The sequence below is a fragment of the Macrobrachium rosenbergii genome, chromosome 6 (genome assembly GCF_040412425.1).
Source record: "Macrobrachium rosenbergii isolate ZJJX-2024 chromosome 6, ASM4041242v1, whole genome shotgun sequence".
NCBI classification, from domain to species: domain Eukaryota; kingdom Metazoa; phylum Arthropoda; class Malacostraca; order Decapoda; family Palaemonidae; genus Macrobrachium; species Macrobrachium rosenbergii.
In genome coordinates, this window is record NC_089746.1 from 5,038,115 (window position 1) to 5,061,160 (window position 23,046).

The window sequence follows — 23,046 nt, forward strand, 5'->3', positions numbered from 1 at the left end:
TATGGAGGTAAGTTCTGAGGTCAAGTGCAAGACCCACTTTACCTCTTTTTATTTTAACGACTTGCCCATAAGTCCATGGACACCTTAGAATCGGTGATGGCTGCTCAATATGTACTGTAGCTTGTAGCAACCAAAGCTCTATTGAACAGAAAAGCATCTCATTTTAAGGGTCATGGATGGCATAAAGTTGATGGGTGAATGTTTCTCCTCCCCACCTGTCTCGCTCTCGTCCAGCAGCCAGTAGCTATGTACTTGCTGGTATGGCCAAGTGCAAATGAGTTATGCAATGGGGATCTTATCTCTGACCTTAGTGGTGGTCAGTAGGTGTGAATTCTTCATTCTCCTTATTGAATAGTATGAGTGAAGGAGTCGGGGTTAGTGAAGCATTATTATGGGTCTTTTTGCAGAAATATTGTTACTTACTGTGCTGGTGTTCCCATTCTTAAAAGCTGGAGGACCTGATTTTGCTCTTCTTCCTAGAGCTAGGCAACTACAAACTGGTGCAAGGCCCTGTTAGCCTTGACGTCACATATGCTAGGTTTTACAGGTGGTTACAGGTGTAATTTTTCTGCTTATGTTTATGACTGGGAAGCTAGCTTTCCAGGTGAGAATACATCCCACTTAAGGAATAAGTCTCTGCATAAACGATGAAGTTTGTATCCTTGGAACAAATTCCCCTCATTTGTCCATGTTGCTGAAGGAAAAGGCTATTGCTGATTTGTGGTGAATAGGTGGTACCACCAGGATTCATTTCCCTACCATTTGTTAACTACTGTGTTATCAAGCTACAGTGAACAGACCAGCTTTCACAGAGGGTAAATTCATGGAAAGAGACATGGTTTTTAAATTTAGAGCATGCAAATTATATCTTCAGGATGCAATTTTAACTTGTATGGTTTTCAGTAAAACTGAATGGATTCTTGGTAAATTTTGTTAGAAATTTATACATATATTATTCTTAGAATTTGTATACTGTATATATTTATTCTAATGAGAAACTTTTGGTAATATTTAATATGCCTCTGACTAACTTAGCCTTTTTACTTGTACAGTGTATTGGGAAGTTGTGATACATGGTTATCTTATTTTTAGGTACCCTATGTGCTTGTATTTCTTGGATCTTCTACAACACGAGAATTTCAGGAAAGAAATTGTGAATGGTCAGTGCTGCAAGTTTATTGATGATCAGACTGTGTTACACTGGCAGCATTATACTCGTAAACGGATGAAATTGTTGGAAACTGGTGCTAACCAACAAGGGTCACAAACACCTGTATCACAGTCTACTGCTGTTACTGGTGCTCCCACTCCTGCACCATTGCCAACTAATTTGATCAATGGTCATGGACAAATCCAAAAAGTATGAACTTAAGGAAGATTAGAGGTACGTTATTTATATATTAAGATTTTGAAACCATACACGTCACAATGGCAGACCGTGTTATTTTGAGCTATCATGACTGCTTGATTCATGAATCAGACCTTCGACTTTTGGAGGGTCGTAACTGGCTCAATGACTCGTTATTAGCTTTCTGGTTTGAGCATTTACAACATGAGGTTTTCTGTGAGAACACTCGTCTCTTATTTATCAGTCCAGAAGTGACACAGTTGATTAAAATGGGTGACCCTAATGAACTCCCAATTTTCTTAGATCCTCTGGAAGCCAGGTTCAAAGATCACATTTTTCTCCCAGTAAATGATAATTCTTCAGTCATTGCTTCAGGTGGGAGTCATTGGAGTCTCCTGATATATAGTAAGTATGACAACAAGTGGTATCACTACGATTCTCAAAGGGGCTGCAATTTCCGTGATGCTCGTTGTCTTGTCCAGAGGATAAATTCGTACTTGGACCGAGATATTCCTGCTACATTAGTGGACGCTCAATGTACACAGCAGGACAACAGTTATGACTGTGGAGCTTTTGTTATGACGTATGCATACCGGGCAGCAGAGCAAGCCGTCAAGGGACTGGCTCTTGGCGCCTTGTACGTGGATCGGCTGGAAGTCAACAGAATGAGGGATCTGATAAAGTCACTTGTATATAGCCTGAAAAGGTGAAGTAAGATGAACACTTCAGACTGTCAGTCCATTTTGGCTACGAAAGAGCTGATGCCTCTTCAAGATAAGGGCAGCAGCTGCAACAGCACATGTTTAGCTTTACATATTTTTCCTTTTTTTTTTTTTCGTGTGGACTGTGTGATGCACTTTTCATTACATGGTTGAGTGTTGCCTCTAAAGAGTGACTTTTCTTCTTCAAGTTTTCTGCTTGGTTCCTATTGCAGTGTTGGTTTTAAATTATTGAGTGGATGCAGTCTTTTATTTTTTAAGTTGCAAGTACCTAACATTGCTTATTTGAATAGTGATATTCTAAGTTTCATTGAAAATGAAGCTATACTTACCTCAGGTTATCATGTAGGTACAGTACAGTTAAAGAAGCAGTATATCTAAAAAGAAATATAATTTCTGTGATTTGATTAATGATCTTTAGCATTTTTCATTATCCTTGTATCCTGATATTTTGAGGGCATTCATCAGAATAAGGACTTTGGAAAGTTAGTAGAATGTACATTTTTTGTTACACTGTATTTTGGAAATGTTAATTGAATTACAGTTTTGCAGTTTTTTTTTTTAATGCAAAAGGGATAGTTTTGTAGCAGATAAGCACTTCATTTCAACAGTAGTGAAGAGGAGATGAGAGTACATGGTGCCTAGAAATATGGTTTACAAATTTTTGTAAAACCTTTTCATTGGGTAGATGGTGCAGATTAATATTAGAAAAAATATACTATACTTATAACATTTCCAGGATTCCTTATCCTTTGCATTTCCTTGTAGAGTTTTACTTATTACTGCTCAGTGGTCTAATTAAATTATTTTTAAATAATAATTTACTTATTGCTGTATTTTCAAATATGAAATGTAATGATACATTTACCACCCACTCAGGTTTACACTGAAAGTATTAAATAATGATCTGACATACATATGAACTCTCATAACATTTCAATAAAACACACTGTATTTAACTGGTAACTTTTTACCTGATATATATGTAATTTCTATTAACCACAGTGCCCTCTTGACTTCTAGATTTCTTCATATTTTGGAAATGCTTGTTACCTTGAATCCTCACTCCAAATAAAGAAATGAAGATATTCTGATGTCTGGCCGAGATTTGATCTCTGGTCTGGGGTACACAACAAGGTGAAGAATAATTCCTTGGCCATGAAGAAAGGTATATCTAATCTTGCTCAAATTGCTCATTTGTTGAATTCAGTACTTTCAGAATATCATATCTGTTGAATTCAGATACTTTACCAGAGCTGGAATTAACCCACCTTCACTGTCATTTCTTTTTCTCGATTTGGAACCAGGTTTTGTAATAACAAGCATTTCCAAAATTTGAAGAAATCGAGAAGTTAAGAGGGCACTGTGGTTGAAGGAAATTACATTGTAAGTGGAGAAAGCAAACAAAAGAAAGGTTCAAAGAAGAGTTGAGTGTGTTTTATAGAACAGAGGACCACCACAAAAAAGATAAATCCTAGAAGGTGTATAGAGAAAAGTAAATGTGAAAGTAATGTGTGATATGTAGAGAAACGTAAATGTGAAGGTAAAGTGTGATAAATTGGGTAGTAAAAAACAGGAGACACATTCTGCACAGCTTTATAGTTTGGCACATAAAAATGTAAAGCAATTAATCTATAAATACAATAAATAGCCTCTTTGTGTGTCTTTTTAGGGACTTCAAGTCCATAAACTATAAACATACAAGACATCACATGATTCATAAACGTATCATACAGTTTTAAAATCATCATCTCTTCAGCCTTTGTAAAGACCTCAGCTTTGAACAATATTAGAAATGTTGAAGTAATTGTAATTTTTAAAATTATAATGAAATTCTGTACAACATATTAATTGCAGTTATTAGAGAATAAAAAAATTTTTGTCCACTTTTAAGCTATTTGACAAATTGATTTCAATAATGTACCCAAATTTAGATTTTCTGTTGTGAGTACCAAGGTCTGAAATATCCTATGACAATTATATTTATTAATATTTTGTTGTATTTTACAGTTGAAATGCAGTTTCTGATATTACTGTATTGTTTTGCTTATTTGAAATGTTATTAGTATCAAAATTGTGATGAGAAATGAATTTTGTAAAAAAACTGAAAATAAGGAATGTACTCAAGGGCGATTCCATATGCACTTATAACTAAACCCGTATACATGCTATGGTTTTTATCACTGGATTCATCATTCTAATACTATACAAATGTTACCTTTGTAGGCAACGTGACATACTCGTTCAAAACACGCTTAACAAAAATAGAATAAAAAAAAAAAGGCCGTCAAATGCCTCATCCTGATGAGAGATGACGTACATAGTAATTATTCAAGAGAAATCTAATCTTTCAGTTACCAAGATGTAAATTCAACAATGGACAGTGTGTGCAATACCATCTTGTATTTCTGTATGGCCTCCTTTCCTCCCCTTCAGCCAATCCAAGCCTCCCTATTTTTTGTCGTTTATTTTGATAATTTACAACTTTATAAAAACTATATATACTGTACATATAAAGTACTGCACATACAATTGACCTTGTAGTATTTTGCAAGGAATAATTGTGGAACTTTACACATTACACTGTACATAGAAAGTACTGCACATAAGATTGACCATATAGTATTTGCATGGAATAATTGTACAACTTTATACACTACTGTACACTGTGCTGCACGTAAGATTGACCTACTAGTATTTGCAGGGAATTAAGTACCTAAGGCTAATAATGTTTAGCTGAAATTCATGAATAACAAGGTACACCCACATGTGCATTCTTTGGTATTCTCTCAAATCAAAATAAACACGAATACAGGTAATTCAATGATGCACAAATTGAACAGTACAAGTTGATTAAAAATTAATAAGCTTCCATTTGTTCTGAGACTTTGCTTTCTGATTTTCATGTTGTGAATAAGATTCTGAAGTAGTTGTAAACTGGAAATAAGCAAACCTGCAAATACCATGGTCAATCCATGGATTTAATTATCCCATATATATATATCAGATGTATAGATAAGTTAATAAATACCTAGTTTTTGTATTATGCTCTACAACTAAAAATGTGACCAAACAAAATATTCACATGAAAAACTTTTTGATGAAACCAGTAAAATAAAATACAAAATAACAATTTGGTGGAAGTCTTCAAGTTGAAGGTGCAAAAACAGTAGCTTAGGTTTTTTGCTTTTAAGGTTTCTGATTCTGCATTAACTGATGTGCAATTTTTTCATATTTGTTTTCAGTTCCAATGTATACAGTACTGTATAGTAATTTCACAAGAGACTCGAGGAGATTCCTTAATGGTAACAGATTTTTTGTTGCTAGCTGATATACATACAGAAAGTAGAACTGCAATATTCTGGTACTGTAACTGACTGATGTGATTAACATAAACTTAAGTATAAATGTGGTTATACATATACTGAAAACTAGAGGAAAAACTGTGGTGAACTCAGGTTTAACTTGTGGTTATACTTTTTTTTTGACTGATTGCACCATAATGTTTGGAGACTTACACCAATAAAACCAACAAATTTTTAAGCTGCAGCTCATGTACAATGGCTTCACCTTACAAAGAGAAGAGCCTCTGAGTGCTCCTATGTGCTGAATTACTTAGGTTCAAAGCAAGTAAGCAAATTGGCCACTAACACTAAGCTAGGCAATACTGGATTTGTGACGGTGTATGCGGTTTATGGATTTTGAATTTCCATTTCAAATAGAGAGTCAAGTTTTAATGTCGATTTGTTTTACGAGTTTTGCACACCAATACAAAACTTTTTGTCACTGAGCTTTCCTGTCAGTCATACACGTTGTAATACGACAAAGCAATATACAGACTTCTCAAGTATATACACAATACTATATTTTAAGTTTGATTGCTACATACAACATATGTATAATATTCAGGGGAATATGTATAATATTCAGGGGAATATTCAGAATTAGGTGTTTAAAGGTTTGCTGAAAAGTGAATGAAATCTTGAAATGTGTTAATACCTAAAACAATCTAAATGAAGTAGATATCTCAACTCTTAATGTGCCAGAATATGTGAACAAGAGATTCTTGGTGTACTGGGAAACCAAAGTTTCAAGTTAGACCAGATATGCATACACACTATCTAAAAAGTCAGTAATTCACAGCATCAATCACTAATTAGCTGATACACACCCAAGCCCTAAGAAAATAATGATAAAATACTTATATCCACATGTCGCAAAATATTAGAAATGAATGATGATGGTATAGTCAGCTGTCCTTTTGAAATACTCATAATAAAATTTATGTAATAAAGCAGACACATTGGTAACTGATAGGCAGGAAACTGTTTGCAGTTATGAGGTGAGTATGATGATGGGGGGGGGGGACGAATATGGACAAATGGGTTGCAAAACATGATTCTAGTTATCCTCGAAATCTATTGATGATATTCCACGGATTCAGAATCTTCATGAGGCCCATGAAAGGCTCTTGAATCCCCTTCATGAGGAAGTCTGTCGGTCTCATGAGGTCGTGCTCGTCTTCGAGGTCAAGGTACTCATGATCACCAGGTGGGCCCATCATGGGGTGGTGAGGAGGGTGCATCATCATGGGATGGGCACCAGGGCCCATCATGGGATGGGGGCTTGGTGGAGGAAGCATCTGATGATGTTCTGCTTCCATGTGGTGGTGATGTCCATTGTCAGACATGAGACTGTTGGAAAGTGCTGGTGGTGGTGGTGGCTGCATGAAACCTGATCCAGAAGAGCATGGTGCTGGTTGGTTCACAGCATCTAAGTCTAAAGTGGAAGAGAGAAGTCTTATATTATTACAAGATCATTACTATTGACGGATTAAGAAACTATGAGAGATGGAAAAAGCTCGTAAAAATGTGTGGGAAGAGAGTAAAAGTATACAGAGATCTTCCATTGACTCACTGCTTGATAACTAGTTTTATCCAATAAAAAATGTGTCTGGTCAGAGATGAATATGTACAGAATCATTAACTTTCCAATACCAATCGGGTAGACAGTAGAGGTCCATAATTGATCTCAGTATTCTTGGAGTAAAGATACATGTAAAATATAAAAGAATTTGGTTTTGAGTCTTGTTTTTCTTGCTTGCAATAGTGCACAGCATTTTGTTCCTTTTTTCCAGCACTCATTGTCCTTTGCCAAACACATTTTGCCTAAAAATGAGTATCATATTACTGTTCCATTTGACTTTATTGACCATGGCATTCCGTTTCAAATAGTGAGTCTTGTCTGGAAATACTGGTTTGGTAACCACTCAAGATATATGTATCACATTATTTTTTGTGAGTGGTGTTTGACAACATATATAATTGCAAGATTGAAGCCAACTGACACTGAAGTACACATTGATAATGGCACTGCTTGTCTCTATTGCTTTACTAAAGTAATTCTCTGTGAAACATAAAAAATTGTATAGTATTGATTAAAATCACTTTCCCCTGCTAACATGAGGCACACACTGGCAAAATTGGGTTCCTCCCATACAATACAACTCTGTATTTACTAATGCCTAACACCTCAAAGGTGTGATTAGCAGTGCTGAATCTGTACAATACATGAAAGAATTTAAGTTATTTTGAATGTCTCTATGTATTCCTCCTGCCAGGGAAGCCAGCTTTTACTCGTCATACAGGTTGCTGTAAGCAAATGATAAAACTGGATTTCTTACTTTTGCATCATTTGATAAAATTTTGGTATAATTATTTCAAGCAATAGCACTGGACATGCAGACCACAAATTTTTCAGTGTCTTATGGCATATTGTGACTTTTTTGTTTTAGTTAACTTACCAAAAGGGCTTTTCCATGACAAGATGCTGCTTCACTGGTCTCTGAAGCAGGTACTAAGAAGGTATTAATGAGAGAGAGAGAGAGAGGGAAAAGCAGCAACCTGGATCAAGTTCTCAGACACATGCTCATTTTGACTTACTGCTGGCCAACGAGATCGTAAAATGATTGTTATAATTAAAGGGTACAGTAATAAAGAAAGGAGAGTAAATTTTGCAAGCACAGTACAGTATAAGAAATAATGCACAAATAGAGCTATTATATACAAAAGTTTAAAATCTATTCCAAAGTGCATTCTTGTCTAGAATTAATATGACCAACAAAATTGTAAATTTATTCATTAAAAAATTTACTGACACATAAGATAATCACATTGATGATATACCTCTGTCAGAGATTAAATGTATTTTGCATAAACAGCCAGAATAAAAAACAAAAATTGGGATACCAGTATCTCAAACTGAATGTTTACGTACCGCAAAGTCCTTGATAAATGGTAGATGGATGAAGACCGTCACTGACACAGTACTGCTGCCCAGGAAATCCAAGCTTGTACATGGAGCCACCAATTACGTTACCCCTGTTTTGATGTGGGAAAAAGGAAAGTAACATCAGCCGCAATGTTAAGCTACAAGTTTTGTTTAATGCACAATACATTAATCAGTCAAGGTTACAACAACTATCACTTGAAGTATGAAGGAGATGGAAGCTTAAAATTTTTTTTAGGTAACCACACCAATCTGCTGAAGTGTTTTACTGACCCCGGAGCATAGTTGCAAACATAGATCTTGGTGTAACCTCGCGATGGATCCTTGTAATAAGCGTAGCCACAACCCACAAGGTATGTTTCAGCCCAAACCATCTATCATATTGTAATGGATGGATGATGGGCACCAGGAGGGTAGAGAAGGGGGGGGATGATGCCATGGGGATAAGGAGGTATGCAGGAATGAGGGAGAGATTCCATTGCCGTCGAGTGAACAGACGGCATCCGGTTTAGAAGCAGAGACAGAAGGTTCAAGAGAGAAAAATGAAGAATAATCATATTAGCATTTAATATCTATCACATAAATACTTAACAAATACAGTAATATTCTTTTGCTATACATAACTTGAAAATGAGGTAAGGATACTTGACGCTAGTTGAGTTGAATTTTTCTTGCAATAACAATAACAACATTTTAAGATTTTAAGAACTGAGTAATTTCATCATGCAACAAGGGTAAAAAATTGTAATACTGTGTTAATTTTTAAAGTCAGTTGTCGGTAGTGTGGTACAACACTACATTAGAGCACTATCTTAAGTTGTACAGTATATTGTTTCCGTCACTGGTGAAAGAGTATACAGTAATAAAGAATAAAATAGTGTGTGCTGGTTTATCAGCGAAAAATTATAGCATGTCAAGAAAGATGTCAAAATACAGCACATCATTACATATTTAGATAGATTAAGGAAGTTCATACATTTAATCACTCTGTTTAAAGAGAGTTACTTTATATCTTAAAAAGCCTTCAATTTATCCCTAAAACAATCTGACATGGAAAATGAAATTCCAACATTACAACTCATACAAAGTGCTAAAATAAATTGCTTGAAAAAAATGTGTAAAGTGGTGTTTATATTTGTACTGTATAAAATCATATGTGACATTTAGGAAAACTGGACTTCATAAAACAAGGACAGAGAGTGATTCCTGAGTGTGATCTTACCACAAGGGGATAATTTTGTTTCTTCAAACTTAAGCTGATACAGCATAAAATCTAGAACTGCTCTTCTATCAAAATACATTATATACCTTGAAGATAAGGTAAACTGAAAATAAGGACTGATATCTCTTACTTCTACTTACCAGACGCTGCTAAAATGTTACCTGCATCCCCCCTCACTTAACCTGAGATCCTGCAGCACACTGCAACTCCTCAAAGGAACATTCCCTGTACAGACTTACATCTAGGGCTACAACAGCATGGGAGAGATTCAGGAGAGGTTTCTCAGTTTTTCAAAGAGGAATGCACTTCATTTTTTATTAACTTGCAAAGTCCATAGTGAATGAAGATGAACCAAAATGAATTGTATGGGATGAAGGTTCATGACATTGCAGATATGAAAAAAGGGGATAATAAGGAGTGAGGGATATGTAGGAGGAATTAGGATAAGGGTTTGCAGGATTACCTTCTGCAAATGTCCTGGTGTTTTGAACCAAAACAGTTTGTTTTGTATAATTTGGCAATAATGATCAATACAGTAGTACTTTGGAACTGTGTACTATTATGAAAAACTAAGTAAAAAGATAGGTGGATGAAACTGACACTACAATATACCCTACAGAAACTATTGCATAGTATTTGCTTTAAAAATGAGCTACAACCTGTATTTGTTTGCATGAAAGAAATAGGTCTGTTATAAAATATATGATTGTGAGGTAACTGTATTTCGCTTCCAAAATGAGCTGTATTTGCTTACAGGAAAGAAAGAGGTTTGTTAAGGAAAATTACATGACAGTGAGGTAACTAGCATGTAAACATAAAATGTGGTCTGAAATGTACATGGCTGCAGAAACAATGTGGACAGATACAAACAAGAAAGCAAAACTAAGAAAAGTAATAAGGAAGTTTAGAAATGAAGGTACAACAGAATTAAAATCTGATGAAGCTTCTGAAGGACAGGATGGCAAGGTTGAAGGATATTAGGAAGGGTTTCTAGGATCTGGACTATGAGGAGTGAGGATAACCTCTAACTGGATGAAAGTATCTTGGAACTCATCACAGCTAAAGGTGTAAATGAAGATGGAGGATAAATGATGAAGACAAGAATATGAATTCTATAAAAAAAACACTTTTGTAAATTAAAAATGATATGAATAGCATGAACTACTGGATCTGAACTTTTCATGAGAGTAGGATTTCTGTTGAAACAGTTTAGAAGTAAACCTTTTTGAGCTGAACGCAAACTGCAGAACTGTAGTGCAGAGGAGTTGCAACAGGTTGGAATGTTAATAAGAAACAAAAAAGATACAGGACTGGTATTGCATATTGCCAATGAAGCTTCCTTTATATTTGCTTTGAACTGGTTAGTATTAAGCAGTATGCAAAGAGGCAAAATGACTACTTTAGCCTGTGAGGAAATACTTTTCATTCAATTATCCTCAGAAAGTGTTTCAAAAGTTATTTTGTTTATAAGACATACTGTACTGTAATTAACATTTTAAATCAGACTCTGATGTATAATGCGTGTACAAAATACTAGTTTATTTACATAAGAAGACATATTCCTATTTTAAAATGTCTCGTGTACCACTTATGTTTGTACCATCTAATCCTTTCATAATTCACCAACTTGAAATCCTTTAGGAAAAGTATTCTGAATAAACATTAACATTTCTCAAGAAAGCATTGTAAAAGAGGGTGACTATTTTTTTAGTACTTGTAAAAAATGACATTTTTATGATAAAGTTTTATACAGTATATACTTACCAAGTAATTATATAGCTATAGTTTCTAACCAGTACAGCAGCTAAATTTGAAAACTCGCAGTAGCAATCTTTTGTTTTGGTGTAGATAACTAGCCCCACCCACTTTTGGGAAAGAGAAGAACAACTTGGCAAAGAACCTCAATTTGGACGTGTTTGTGCCTGTACGCCCATGCGAGGGGAGGAGGGTGGGCTTCCATTCTGTAATTACTTGGTAAGTACATATAAAACTTTATCATAAAAATATCATTTTTATATAAATAACATACCTAGTAATTACACAGCTGATTCCCACATTGATAGGAGGTGGGATGCATGGATCACTACTACCACAAAACATTAGCACATGTAATGAATTTGAGAACAGAGAAAAAACTGCCAGCATAGATACAATGCTTGTTTTTCCTTACCTGGTAAGAGAGCTGCTGCAAGAAGATATGCCTCTGGTTGGCGATTATCTTATCCCGTAGTGGCGCAGTGGTATAGCCGTGGGGCACCTGCTACATAAGTGGGAACATTAAGCGAAGGACCTTTCCATTCGATAATAAAGCATAAAAATTGCCCTTGCCCTGGGCACAGTACTGTCACAAAAAACAACCAGACCAAAAACAACACTATTACCTACACCATAAAAATTAAAAAACACCACCACCCCTCCACTAAAAACTGGCGGGTATCCAAGTACATAGACCCCGGGGCTCCCCCAAAGACTCAACAACCTATGCCAAGGTGAAGAGATTTAGGATGGAAGGGATACTTCCTACACTTCCTCCCCCAACACCATGCCAGACACCAACAACGGGCCTAGGGTAATGCAATTATTAAATTTCGTTTCCACTTCCTTTAAGTAATGGGATGCAAACACTGACTTGCATTTCCAATATGAAGCTTGGAGAATGGAAGAGAGAGAGAGATTGTGCTTAAAAGCTAACGACGTAGCTACAGCTCTAATATTGTGAACTTTGACTTAAAAAACGGGAAACAGTTCTTCTCTAATATGAGAATGAACTTCACGAATGAGGTCCCTTAAAAAGAAAGACAGGGCATTCTTCGTAAGGGGTCGAGAAGGTCTTTGACCAAACACCACAAGTTACTGGCAGGTCCCCGTATCTTCTCAGTCCTACGTAGGTAATATTTTAAAGCCCTCACGGGACAAAGCACTCTCTCTTCATCTTCCAAACCTAACACTTGCACTAGGTTCTTCATGTTAAAACAACAAGGCCAGGGTTTTGACGGAGTCTTGTTCTTTGCAAGAAATCCTTGGGTATAAGAGCAGACTGCACCGCCTTGAGTTGCATGTATTTCACTGACCCTTTTAGCAGTGGCTAGGGCAACCAGGAGGAGGGTCTTCTTTGTAAGATTCCTAAGGGAAGTGGAGTTAAGAGGTTTGAAAACGGGACTAGATAGCCATTTAAGGACCACATCTAGGTTCCATGATACTAGTTCTGTATTCCTGTAATTAAGGTGTCAAAAGATCTAATAAGATCGGATATATCCTGGTTAGCAGAAAGGTCCAGGCCTCTATGCCGGAAAACCGAGTTGAGCATGGACCTGTAACCTTTAATTGTGAAGGAGGACAAACCTCTGGTGCTCCTCAGGTCCAAGAGAAAATCTGCAATTTCTGTTAAAGACATATTAGAAGATGAGATGCCATTACTTCTGCACCAAGTGTGGAAGATAAGACCACTTTTTTGGTATACGTTGGCAGATGACTAGCATCTACACTTCGCAATAGAATCTGCAGCTGCCCTTGAAAATCCCTTAGCCCTGAGTAATTTCTTGACAGTCTGTAACCTGTCAGAGCTAGATTTGACAACCCTCGATGAAACTGTGAAAATCTACCAGAAGTTCCACGAGATCTGGGAACCACTCGCTTAAGAGGTCAGAATGGGGCTAATGGTGTCATTGACGCATTCTGGTGTGATCGGAACCTGTTCAGGACTTCTCTGATCATCCCGAATGGAGGGGAGGCATACAGATCTTTGTTGGACCAGTCCTACAACATGGCATCTGTTGCCCATGCCAAGGGGTCTGGGACTGGCGAACAAAATAACAGCAGACGATAGTTCTTGGAAGTCGTGAAGAGATCCAGCGTCGGTTTCACCACAGCTTCCACAGGTCTAGGAAAACTGGTGGATCTAGAGTCCATTCTGTGGGAATGACTTGATTGCGTCTGCTCAACTGGTCTGCCAGGATGTTTAGTCTGCCTTGGATGAATCTGGTTATGATTTTCGTCTGATTCTGACTTGCCTAGAGGAGAAGATCCCTCGCTACTTCGCAGAGGTAGAAAAAATGCATTCCCCCTTGTTTGCTGATGTACGAGTAAGACGGCTGTGGTATTGTCCGAATGGACTGCCACTGTCTTGCCGAACACTTCTGACACAAAGGCTTGCATCCCCAAGTGGATCGCCTTGAACTCCTTCACATTTATGTGAAACTTCTCTTGCTCCAGTTACCACGTCCCGGAAACCTCTTGGTCTCCCAGGAGAGCCCCCAGCCTATGTCTGGTGTGTCTGCATGAAAGCTTAGGTCGGGGTTCTGAATGAGAAAGGACTTCCCTTCCAGCAACACTGTCTTTGGACCTCCACCAAAGCAGGTGCTTCTTGATCTCGTGGGTTACTGGAAAAGTGAACGAGTCTGGGTGACTTTTCCTGTCCCAACTGGCTCTGAGGAAGAACTGGAGAACTCTCATGTGTAATCTCCCCAGGGACACGAACTGTTCTATGGATGCCAGAGTTCCGAGGAGACTCATCCATTTGTGGGCAGAGCAGGTTTGGAGAGCGAGAAACTCGTCTACCGTCCGTAGACAAGATTCCACTCTCTTGGGGGACAGAAAAGCCCGAAAAACTAGAGTTCAGCATCATCCCAAATATACTACCCCTAAGAAGGAGCCAGCTGGGATTTCTGAAGAGTGATTAGTAAGCCTAGATCCTGGGCTAAAAGAAGGGTCTTATCAAGGTCCTCCGTGCACTGTTCCTTCGTCGGGGAGCATAGGAACCAATCGTCTAGGTAGAGAGCGATGTTGATACCCATAAGATGGAGCCACCCTGCAAGGGGAGCAAGAATGTGGGTGAAAACTTGAGGGGCTGTTGATAGTCTAAAACACAGGGCTCAAAACTGGAAGACCTGGTCCTAGAAAACGAATCTGAGGTACTTCCTTGAGTCCGGGTGTATGGGGATGTGGCAGTATGCATTTGCATGTCTATTGAGACCATCCAGTCTCCTTGACGAACCGATGCAAGAATGGAGTGACTCGTCTGCATAGTGAATTTTGTCTTCTGAACGAAGACATTCAAAGCAATGATGTCCATGACCGGTCTCCATCCTCCTGAAGACTTGGGGACTACGAAAAGACGATTATAGAATCCCTCCGAGTTCATATCTTCGACTATCTCTACTGCCCTCTTGGAGAGGAGGGCGGAAACTTCCTCTGAAAGGGCCGAATACCTCTCTTGAGCCTACGGAGTAGGCAGTCAAGACGATGGGCTTCTTGACTAATGGAGGTTTTTCTCTGAATGGGGTAGAGTAGCCCTCCTTGAGGACTTTTACAACCCACTGTTTTTACCAAAAGCACGTCCAGGACCGGTCTCCATCCTCCTGAAGACTTGGGGACTACAAAAAGATGATTGTAGAATCCCTCATAGTTAACAACTTCGACTATCTCTACTGCCCTCTTGGAGAGGAGGGGGGAAACTTCCTTCAAGAGGGCCAAATACCTCTCTGTGCATACGGAGTAGGAAGTCAAGACGACAGGCTTCTTGACTAATGGAGGTTTTTCCCTGAATGGGATACAGTAGCCCTCCTTGAGGACTTTTACAATCCACAATCCACTCTTCTGCTCCCTTCTTTTTCTACCTCCCAGAAGAGATGGAGCCTGGCACCTACCAGGGCATGGAGAACATAGTCTTCATTTCCTTGATGAAGCCCTAGTTGAGGACTTCTTGACTACTCGAGACGTGAAGTGGACGTTAGACCGAAGTCTGGAAGATGATCTTTGTCTCCCACCGCAAAAGGGATGAGGCTGCAAGGGTGAGGCCGACTTCTCACTGAAAGATGGAAGATCCTTTGGACATCTTGAGGCCTGTGACAAAAGGTCCTGGGTCGACTTCTTGTGTAAGTGCGAGACAATGTCATTTATGGTCAACTGTGGAAACAACTTATCTTTCACCAAGGGGGAGGAAAGGAGCACCGACTTCTGCACTGTAGTGACTCCTTTAGTGGTGTATGAACACCATAGTTCTTTCTTCTTTAACACACCCATCGTAAAAAGAGAGGCTAACTCCCTAGAACTGTCTCTGATGCCTTTATCGGCACAAGAGAGGACTCCAAGAGTGTCCGAAATGAAGTCCGCAGGCAAGAAGCATAGTCCTGTAGCTTCTGTGCCAAGGCAACCACTGGATAGTCCAAGAAACTGACAACTTGGAATACCTTGAACAGGTTCCGAAGCAAGTGGTCAACTTCGGCTGCCGAAAAAAAAAACTGATCTCTGAGCGGAGTCAATGAGCCCAGAGAAGTTACCCCTGGGAGGAGGCAGCGGCCCCAGGGAAGGAGCTTCTTCAGGGGCATAAAAAGCATGCTTTCTATTAGCAAGCCAGGCAGGAGGAAAAATAAATGTAGTTTTCCCTTGCTCCCTCTTGACTGAGAGCCAAGCATCTACTTTGCTCAGTGCCTTCCTTACCAATGTAGAGAACACCATCTTGGGCAACCTGGAGGATTTGACAGGTTGATTGCTCATCACACACGTGGAAGCAGGAGACGATGGGGCCGCTGGCGAGAAAAAGGCAGGAAAATTCCATAGTAAAAAATGCAGAAGTGCTGCATATGCAGTAGGAGGGGAGTCATCATCTGCATCCTTAACTGACTCCTCTTCCACAGAAGACACTGCTGATAAGGACAAGTCTGTGGTTGGCTTAGCCGCAGGTGGAGGTTTTTCAAAAAGCCTAAGATATCATCCAACCTCTGTTGGATGGGAGCTAAAGCTAGATCCATGACTGAATAAGCTGAAGTCTGGCAGTGGGAAGTTGGCGCCGCCAAAACCGAAGCTGGTGTTGAGCACTTAGAAAAGGAGACTTGGCAGTCAGGCGCCAGTTGGTGCTCAGGAGTCTCCATACATGTGGGCGCTCGAAAGCTACTTGGCTCTGGGAAGCCAAGAAGCAAGAACACTGCAGCGCTGACAGGCGAATCAGAGCGGTTGCGTCTGAGAACTGAAGACGAATGTTTACGAGACAACACTTGACGTTTCACATCTGAACACACTGCAAGAAGGCTTCTTGCACACTGGGCGAGAATCCTTGGCTTTCTTACTCGGCACCTGAGGGGTGCAGGATACGTCCACTGCTGGCTTTTCAATGGCCTGGATTTATCACTAGAGCGTCATTGGCGCCTGTTTTCAGGGCTAGAAGCCCCTGAACTTGAGGAAAGACGATGCAATTCTGAAAAGACGCCTTTCCACTGGCTGTCTGTCGTGTCCTGGGACCTCACTACAGGAACGCCTGAGGGGCCAACTACCCGTGGGCAAACCCCACTGAACTCCCTTGGGCCTCCAGTATGGCTTCTCCCAGGTTTAGGGGAGTGTGCGAAGGACCTCTGCCTAGGAGAGTCGGCAGTATGGTTAGCCTGATCCTCCACCAACACTTCACTTGCACTATTCAACTGACTTTATTCACTTGGTCCATTAGGGCTCGAACCGAAGTCTCTAATTGGGCCATGGACTCCACTATTAATTCAAACTGTCAACCAAATTTTGACTCCAGGCTGGCAATGGCATTGGGTTTGGAAGTGTGGGAGCTGGGTAAAGGAACAGGTGGTACAGCTGGAGAACTGGGAATAGGGGATATTACAGGCATAGATACAATACGCACATCAATACTACTAGGAGACTTAGCAGATTCCTGACCAGCTGCGGTCTTATTGTCATTCCTAACAGAAGCTTTTCTCTTCATATCCCTTTCTAATTTAGAAAGATGAGAACTTAAGACTTCCATTGTTTAGGAATCCAGTCTACACATTCATCACAAGTTAACGTTAATGATCAAACTTAATTCCTGCAATCTGCGCAAATGGTATGTCAATCTTACTTTGCTGAAGTCAACCTCATACTGCAGCTTTACTGCAATAACGAGTGGAAGACATACTTGTGTAGGACATCGTCACATACAAGTTGGTTACCAAAGTCTAAAGTCGGGAAAAGTTTAATTCTTGAAAGACAACTGTCAAAAACGTGAAAATCCGGTCTTTTAAGAAAAAACCTATCACTGACTACAGTAATTGCCAAAAGGCTACCAAAAGTAAATATACTTCAATTCTGTCTCAACAGAAAAACCAGCAAAGAAACGAATTTCCAAATTTAGCTGAGAGCTAACAACCTTTGTCGGCAGTTGGCAGAAACAAATTGAGGTTCTTTGCCAAGTTGTCCCTCTCTTTCCTGAAAGTGGCCGTGACTACTTACCTGCACCAAAACAAAAGATCGCTATCGCAAGTTTTCAAATTTTCAAATTTTAGCTGCCGTACTGGTTAGAAACTATAGCTATGTAATTACTTGGTAAGTTACTTAAATAAAAGGGGACTTTTTTGTTTTCCAAGACTTAACAGGATTTTAAAGGACACAGGACATAGGTGTTGTTTTGTGAGAGAACTGGTGTCTTGCAGTGTATCACAGCTTCTTGCAAGTGGGGAATGAATGTGTTTGCACAGCAGAAGATAAGTGTTGTCATTAGTTAAGCAATAAATCCATTACACATGAAAAAACAAAAATAAATTGGAAACAAAAGCTCAAGAGGAGGTAGCAGGTGGCTGTGAAAGCAACTGTAACAAGCACTGTGGTTAAAAACGCCATAGACTGAAGAGGTCAATGAAGTTGGTGTAGAGAATGAAAAAATAAAATTGCAGATGTACTTGTTTTAAAAGCCATGATAAAAGTAATAGAAGCATAAGATAATACAAAATTATGAAGAGAGAAGAGAGAGAGAGAGAGAGAGAATTGCTGCACTTCCTCTACTCTACCTATCTTCGTGAACTAGGATGATCATGTGAAGACCAGCCCAAAAGCATTACCTGTGGAAGAAGAAAGATTCAAATTAACAATTTCATACAAACACAAATTTGTGCTGCACCAATGTCTCAATAGATTCTTTTATACAACCATGTTTCTTGTGACCTTCCAGTACGAATCTAATCAGTGCAATTTTAAGGATATTCACACTATCTTTAAATATATTAAATAATGATTTAAAACTACTGGCTTCTGGATAAATGGGGGAACATTTAAGTCACCCAAACTGGCACAGATTGTTCTGAGAATAAAGGAAATGTGATCAATTTAGTATAAGGGAACAAAATTGGATAATGGAAAATTTTGTTCGGTGGGTAAAAAAAAAATAAGTCTGAGGGTAAAGGAAACATTTCTCAAGCTTACAGTTGAAACTATGCATGATATACAGCTCCACTTATATATAGCTCTTACCTTATATACAGCTCTTTCGCTAGGGTTTCCTCCTTAATATCATAATTTTTTAAAGTAAACTGTATTTTTCCTGACCATACAAACCTGAGGTCCTTTACATTAGGAATTACTTTCAGCAGAGTTGGAAATTGCCCTTGAACTTTTGTACAAGGTGGTAGGCAGTTAACTACCGTCCGAGAGGCGGGAGTACTGCCTCCCCAGATGTAAACATTCCAATTTGCCTTTTGGCCCAGGTTTCAGATTGAGGGGTGGCATGAAATGTAATGTAAAGGACCTCAGGTTTGTAAAGTTAGAAAAAATATGATTTACTTTAAAAAATTGCGATTTGTTCCGACACGATATACAAACCTTTGGTTCTTTACATTAGGAAGACTCACTGGTTGAAGGGAGGAATCTGAGTGAGCCTACGAACTGACTGGAGTTCACCACACCTTGTATTCCCTTCCTGGTCAATAGAGTGAGGAAGGGAAAGATGCCTCTGACAAAATGATCGGGTTTTAAGAAATGCGAGCTCAATTGTCAGACTTCTGGGTCCCTTTGCATGAAAGTAGGCTAGGAAGAACTTGGAGTCGGTGACATTAAGGCAATCACAAGCATTGGGTTTGTCTAATGTCATGGTCTCCTTCCCCACCTTGCAAGGGGAAGGAGAGGGGTTGCTTCTATAATCCTGAACGGAAATGGAACGGAAGCTCTAGTTGAGCGCTTACCTGCATCGACCGCCAGATCCAGCATGTAACGGCATGTCTGCTCCCTGCCCGTGGGAAGAGAGCCGAGATGAGGAGAAGGAAGAAAGGCCAGTCACCCCACATTCATTCTCCCAATCACAACCGTACATCTTAGGCAAGACGCAACCTGTCCTGTTAAGAGGAGCTGGGCAAGCTACACAACTTGTTGAGCAGCCACCACAGGACCCAAGGAAAAAGTGTCCAAAGACTTGTGTGCAACATCCCGAAGGTAGAAGGAAGTCAAGGTGGTCTGTTGGGACCACACGCCTGCCTTCAAAACCTGTGGAACCGACAGGTTCTTCCGGAGTGCGAGGAACGGACAAATGCTGTGGACTTCGTGAGCTCTTGGACGAAGCGTACCAGTGTTGTCTTCTCCAGCAGCAGAATACACTCTCCTTATCATCTCAAGAAGCCAGAAAGAGATCGTGTTCTTGGACACTTCTTTCTTGGTCGAGCCGGTACTAACGAAGAGTTGTCGACACTCAGGCCAAGGATGGCAAGTCCTCTTCAGATAGCGCCTCAGCACTCTAACAGGACACAGTAGCATCTCGTCTGGTTCATTACCTACAAAGTCCTTCAGGGAGGGGATCGTGAAAGACTCGAACCGAGCGTAACTGATCCCCATCCCCTCGAGTGTTTAACATCTAAGGAAAGTCTGTGAAGTTCGCCAACTCTTTTCGCCGATGACAGGGCCAGCAAGATGACGTCTTTGAGGGTCAGATCCCTGTTTAACGACTCTCATAAAGGCTCAAAAGGCTCAAGTGGTGCATGAGCCAGGCTCCTTAGAACAAGAGTCTCATCCCACGCAGGGGGCCTGAGACCCCTGGGTGGGAAAACCTTTCAAAGCTTCTCATCAGTAGGGAAATCTCGAAAGAAGAGGAGATACAGTAAATGCCCCGTATTCGTGGTCTCACTATTCATGGATTTCTCTGTGGAATGTATATACACATTATTCACTGAAAATTCGCCCATTCGGGGTATTTTTCACTGAGAAATATTCACTGATTACTGTATTTTCAGATAATTTTCATGACTAAATGCACTTTTTGTGATAAACTATTAAAATACTCAGGTATAAGCATTTTTTGAGGGTTTTTTGTTTTTAAACTATCAAAATAGGCAGTCTAAGAGCTTTTAGAGGGGATTTTAAGTACAGTATTCGCAGATTTTAGCTATTTGCAGGGGGTGCGGTATCTCAAGAATCTGAGGGGTTTACTGTATCTACTCCTTTTGGCTGCAAGACTAGGCCAAATGCGGCCTGATGGCCTTTTACAGCTGAAATGGAGAGAAGCTTCTCTCGGCAAAGGAAGACGAGGAAGTCCGCGACCTGCTGAACAGTAGCTGCGACCGCAGAGAGATATCCCGTCCACGACACCAACCACAGAAGACAGACCACTTTCCCTGGTTTACCATTATGGAGGATCGCCCGAGGTACCCGCCCATCTCCATTGCTGCATGATGCGAAAAGCCTCTCCCTTGCAGGAGGTGGTGGATAACCTCCAGCCGTGAAGACAGGGACTGCACTGCCAGGTGATACTGCTCTATGTGGGGTTGACACAGCAGGTTGGCCAGGGAGGAATCTCTCTTGGCGCCTCGGAAAGGAGGGCTAGCAGGTCAGGATACCAAGCGGCCTGTGGCTATTTGGGTGCCACCAGAATCATTCTGAGATTTGAAGTGATCATCGCCTGGTTGATCACTCTGCGAATCAGACAGAATGGAGAAAAGGCATAGACGCTGAGGTTGTCCCACAGGTGCTGGAACGTGTCCTCTGTAGCGGCCCATGAGTCCGGCACAATTGAACAGAAGACCTGGGTGGCAAACAGATCGATGACTGGACACCCCCATAGGCCGAACAGCCTTTCCATGACTTCTGGGTGAAGGGACCATTCTGTTCTGATTACAGGCAGTCCCCGGTTAATGGCAGGCTCAGTTAATAGTGATTCGGTTTTATGGAGTTTGTATAGCGACAAAAATCGGCAATTTTCGGCGAAAATTGCCGATTTCCGCTTATCGGCACTTATAATTGGGTATTGGCGCCGATGCATACCTAACAGTGGCGCCGATAACCAAAAATCGGAGCTTTTCGGCGCCGATAACCCCCGAAAATCACCAAAAAAGTGCTGGAATCGCTGATTTTCGGTTATCATCACACCCTCAGAAACGGAACCCCGCCGATAACCGGGGACTGCCTGTACCTGATTCTGGTGGCTGAGCTTGTCTGCCACGACATTTCTCTTGCCTGGAATGTACCTGGCTGACAGCTCTACTGAGTGAGCCAGGGCCCACTCGTGCACCTGCAACGTCAACCGATGGAGCGGGAGGGATACTAGACGCCCCCTGCTTGTTGACGTATGCCACTACCGTGGTATTGTTGCTCATCAGTACCACGGAGTGTCCCATCACTCGATCTCGGAACTCTTGGAGAGCCAGGAAGACTGCCTTGAGTTCCAGGATGTTGATGTGAAGGTGCTTGTCGTCTCGGTGCCATTCTCCCGAAGCCAGCAACTCCTCCAGATGTACGCCCCATCCCTTGGTCGAGGCGTCCGAGAACAGCAGTATGTCCAGAGGGGGAGTATGTAGGGATACCCCTATCAAGTGGTTCCTGTCGTCCATCCACCAGTGAAGGTCCTCTCTCACCTCTTGGGAAAGAGAGATGAGAAATGACTGGGGGTAATACTCCTTTAGTCTCCATTGCAGAGACCGCAGGTGAAGACGCCCATGAGGGACCAGCTTCTCCAGCGACGACAGGTGACCGATGACGATTTGCCATTGCCGAGCTGGCTGTTCCTGCTGAGACAGGAACAGTTAAGCTGCCTTCCTGAACCTGCTGATACGAGAGTCTGAGGGAAAGACTCGCTGCTGCCATATCTACATCAGCATGCCTAGGTATTTTATCCTCTGCTTGGGGTTGAGATCTGACTTCTCGAGGTTTAGCACGATCCCAAGATTGCGGCAAAGCCCGAGGAGCCGATCCCTGTCCTATAGCAACTGCGAGCAGCAGCTCGCCAGGACCAGCCAGTCGTCGAGATACCTCAGTAGACGTATCCCGTGCGAATGGGCCCAAGCTGACACGAAAGAGAAGACCCTCGTGAACACCTGGGGAGTGGTCGAAAGCCCGAAGCAGATTGTCCTGAATTGGAAGACTGTCTCCCTGAGGGTAAAGCAGAGGCACTTGTGAGAGGACGGATGAATGGGTATTTGGAAATACGCATCCTTCAAGTCCACCGTAAGCATAAAGTCGTTCTCCCTGGAGGCGAGCAAGGATTGCGCCGTCTCCATCGTGAACCAAGTCTGGTGAACGAATCGGTTTAGGGGAGAGAGGTCTTTGACCAGTCTCCAACCCCCTGTGGCTTTCTCTACGAGAAAGACACAGCTGTAAAAGCCTGGGGACCGATCCGAAACAACTTCCACAGCACCCTTGCTCACCATGGCTTGCACTTCTTGCTTTAGTGCGGTATCCTTCGGTGATCCTTGGACGTAGGTGCAGAGACGGACCGGAGAGTTGGTGAGGGGTGGCCGAGA

General features: G+C 40.9%; 3 protein-coding genes across 7 annotated transcripts in view; 2 read left to right on the plus strand and 1 right to left on the minus strand.

Annotated features, from left to right (window-relative positions):
• Positions 1 to 2,799, plus strand: part of MED31 (mediator complex subunit 31) — a 127,251-nt gene extending 124,452 nt beyond the window's left edge. For all 4 annotated transcript variants that reach the window (XM_067104794.1, XM_067104793.1, XM_067104795.1 and 1 more), the window contains one exon: positions 1,093 to 2,799. In XM_067104794.1, coding sequence (XP_066960895.1) covers positions 1,093 to 1,366 — 274 coding nt within the window. In that variant the 3' untranslated portion in view covers positions 1,367 to 2,799. The remainder of the gene's footprint in view (positions 1 to 1,092) is intronic.
• LOC136839125 (sentrin-specific protease 8-like) lies at positions 1,429 to 2,799 on the plus strand. Its single transcript, XM_067104791.1, has one exon. It carries the CDS (start codon positions 1,429 to 1,431, stop codon positions 2,056 to 2,058), a length of 630 nt encoding a protein of 209 aa, XP_066960892.1. The 3' UTR covers positions 2,059 to 2,799.
• Positions 2,800 to 3,647: 848 nt separating this feature from the next.
• LOC136839124 (venom allergen 5.01-like) overlaps positions 3,648 to 23,046 on the minus strand; it is a 293,527-nt gene continuing 274,128 nt past the window's right edge. For both annotated transcript variants that reach the window (XM_067104789.1, XM_067104790.1), the window contains 3 exons: positions 8,629 to 8,729; positions 8,344 to 8,447; positions 3,648 to 6,846 (listed from right to left, as the gene is read on the minus strand). In XM_067104789.1, the coding sequence (XP_066960890.1) occupies positions 6,473 to 6,846; positions 8,344 to 8,447; positions 8,629 to 8,729 (579 nt within the window). In that variant the 3' untranslated portion in view covers positions 3,648 to 6,472. The remainder of the gene's footprint in view (positions 6,847 to 8,343; positions 8,448 to 8,628; positions 8,730 to 23,046) is intronic.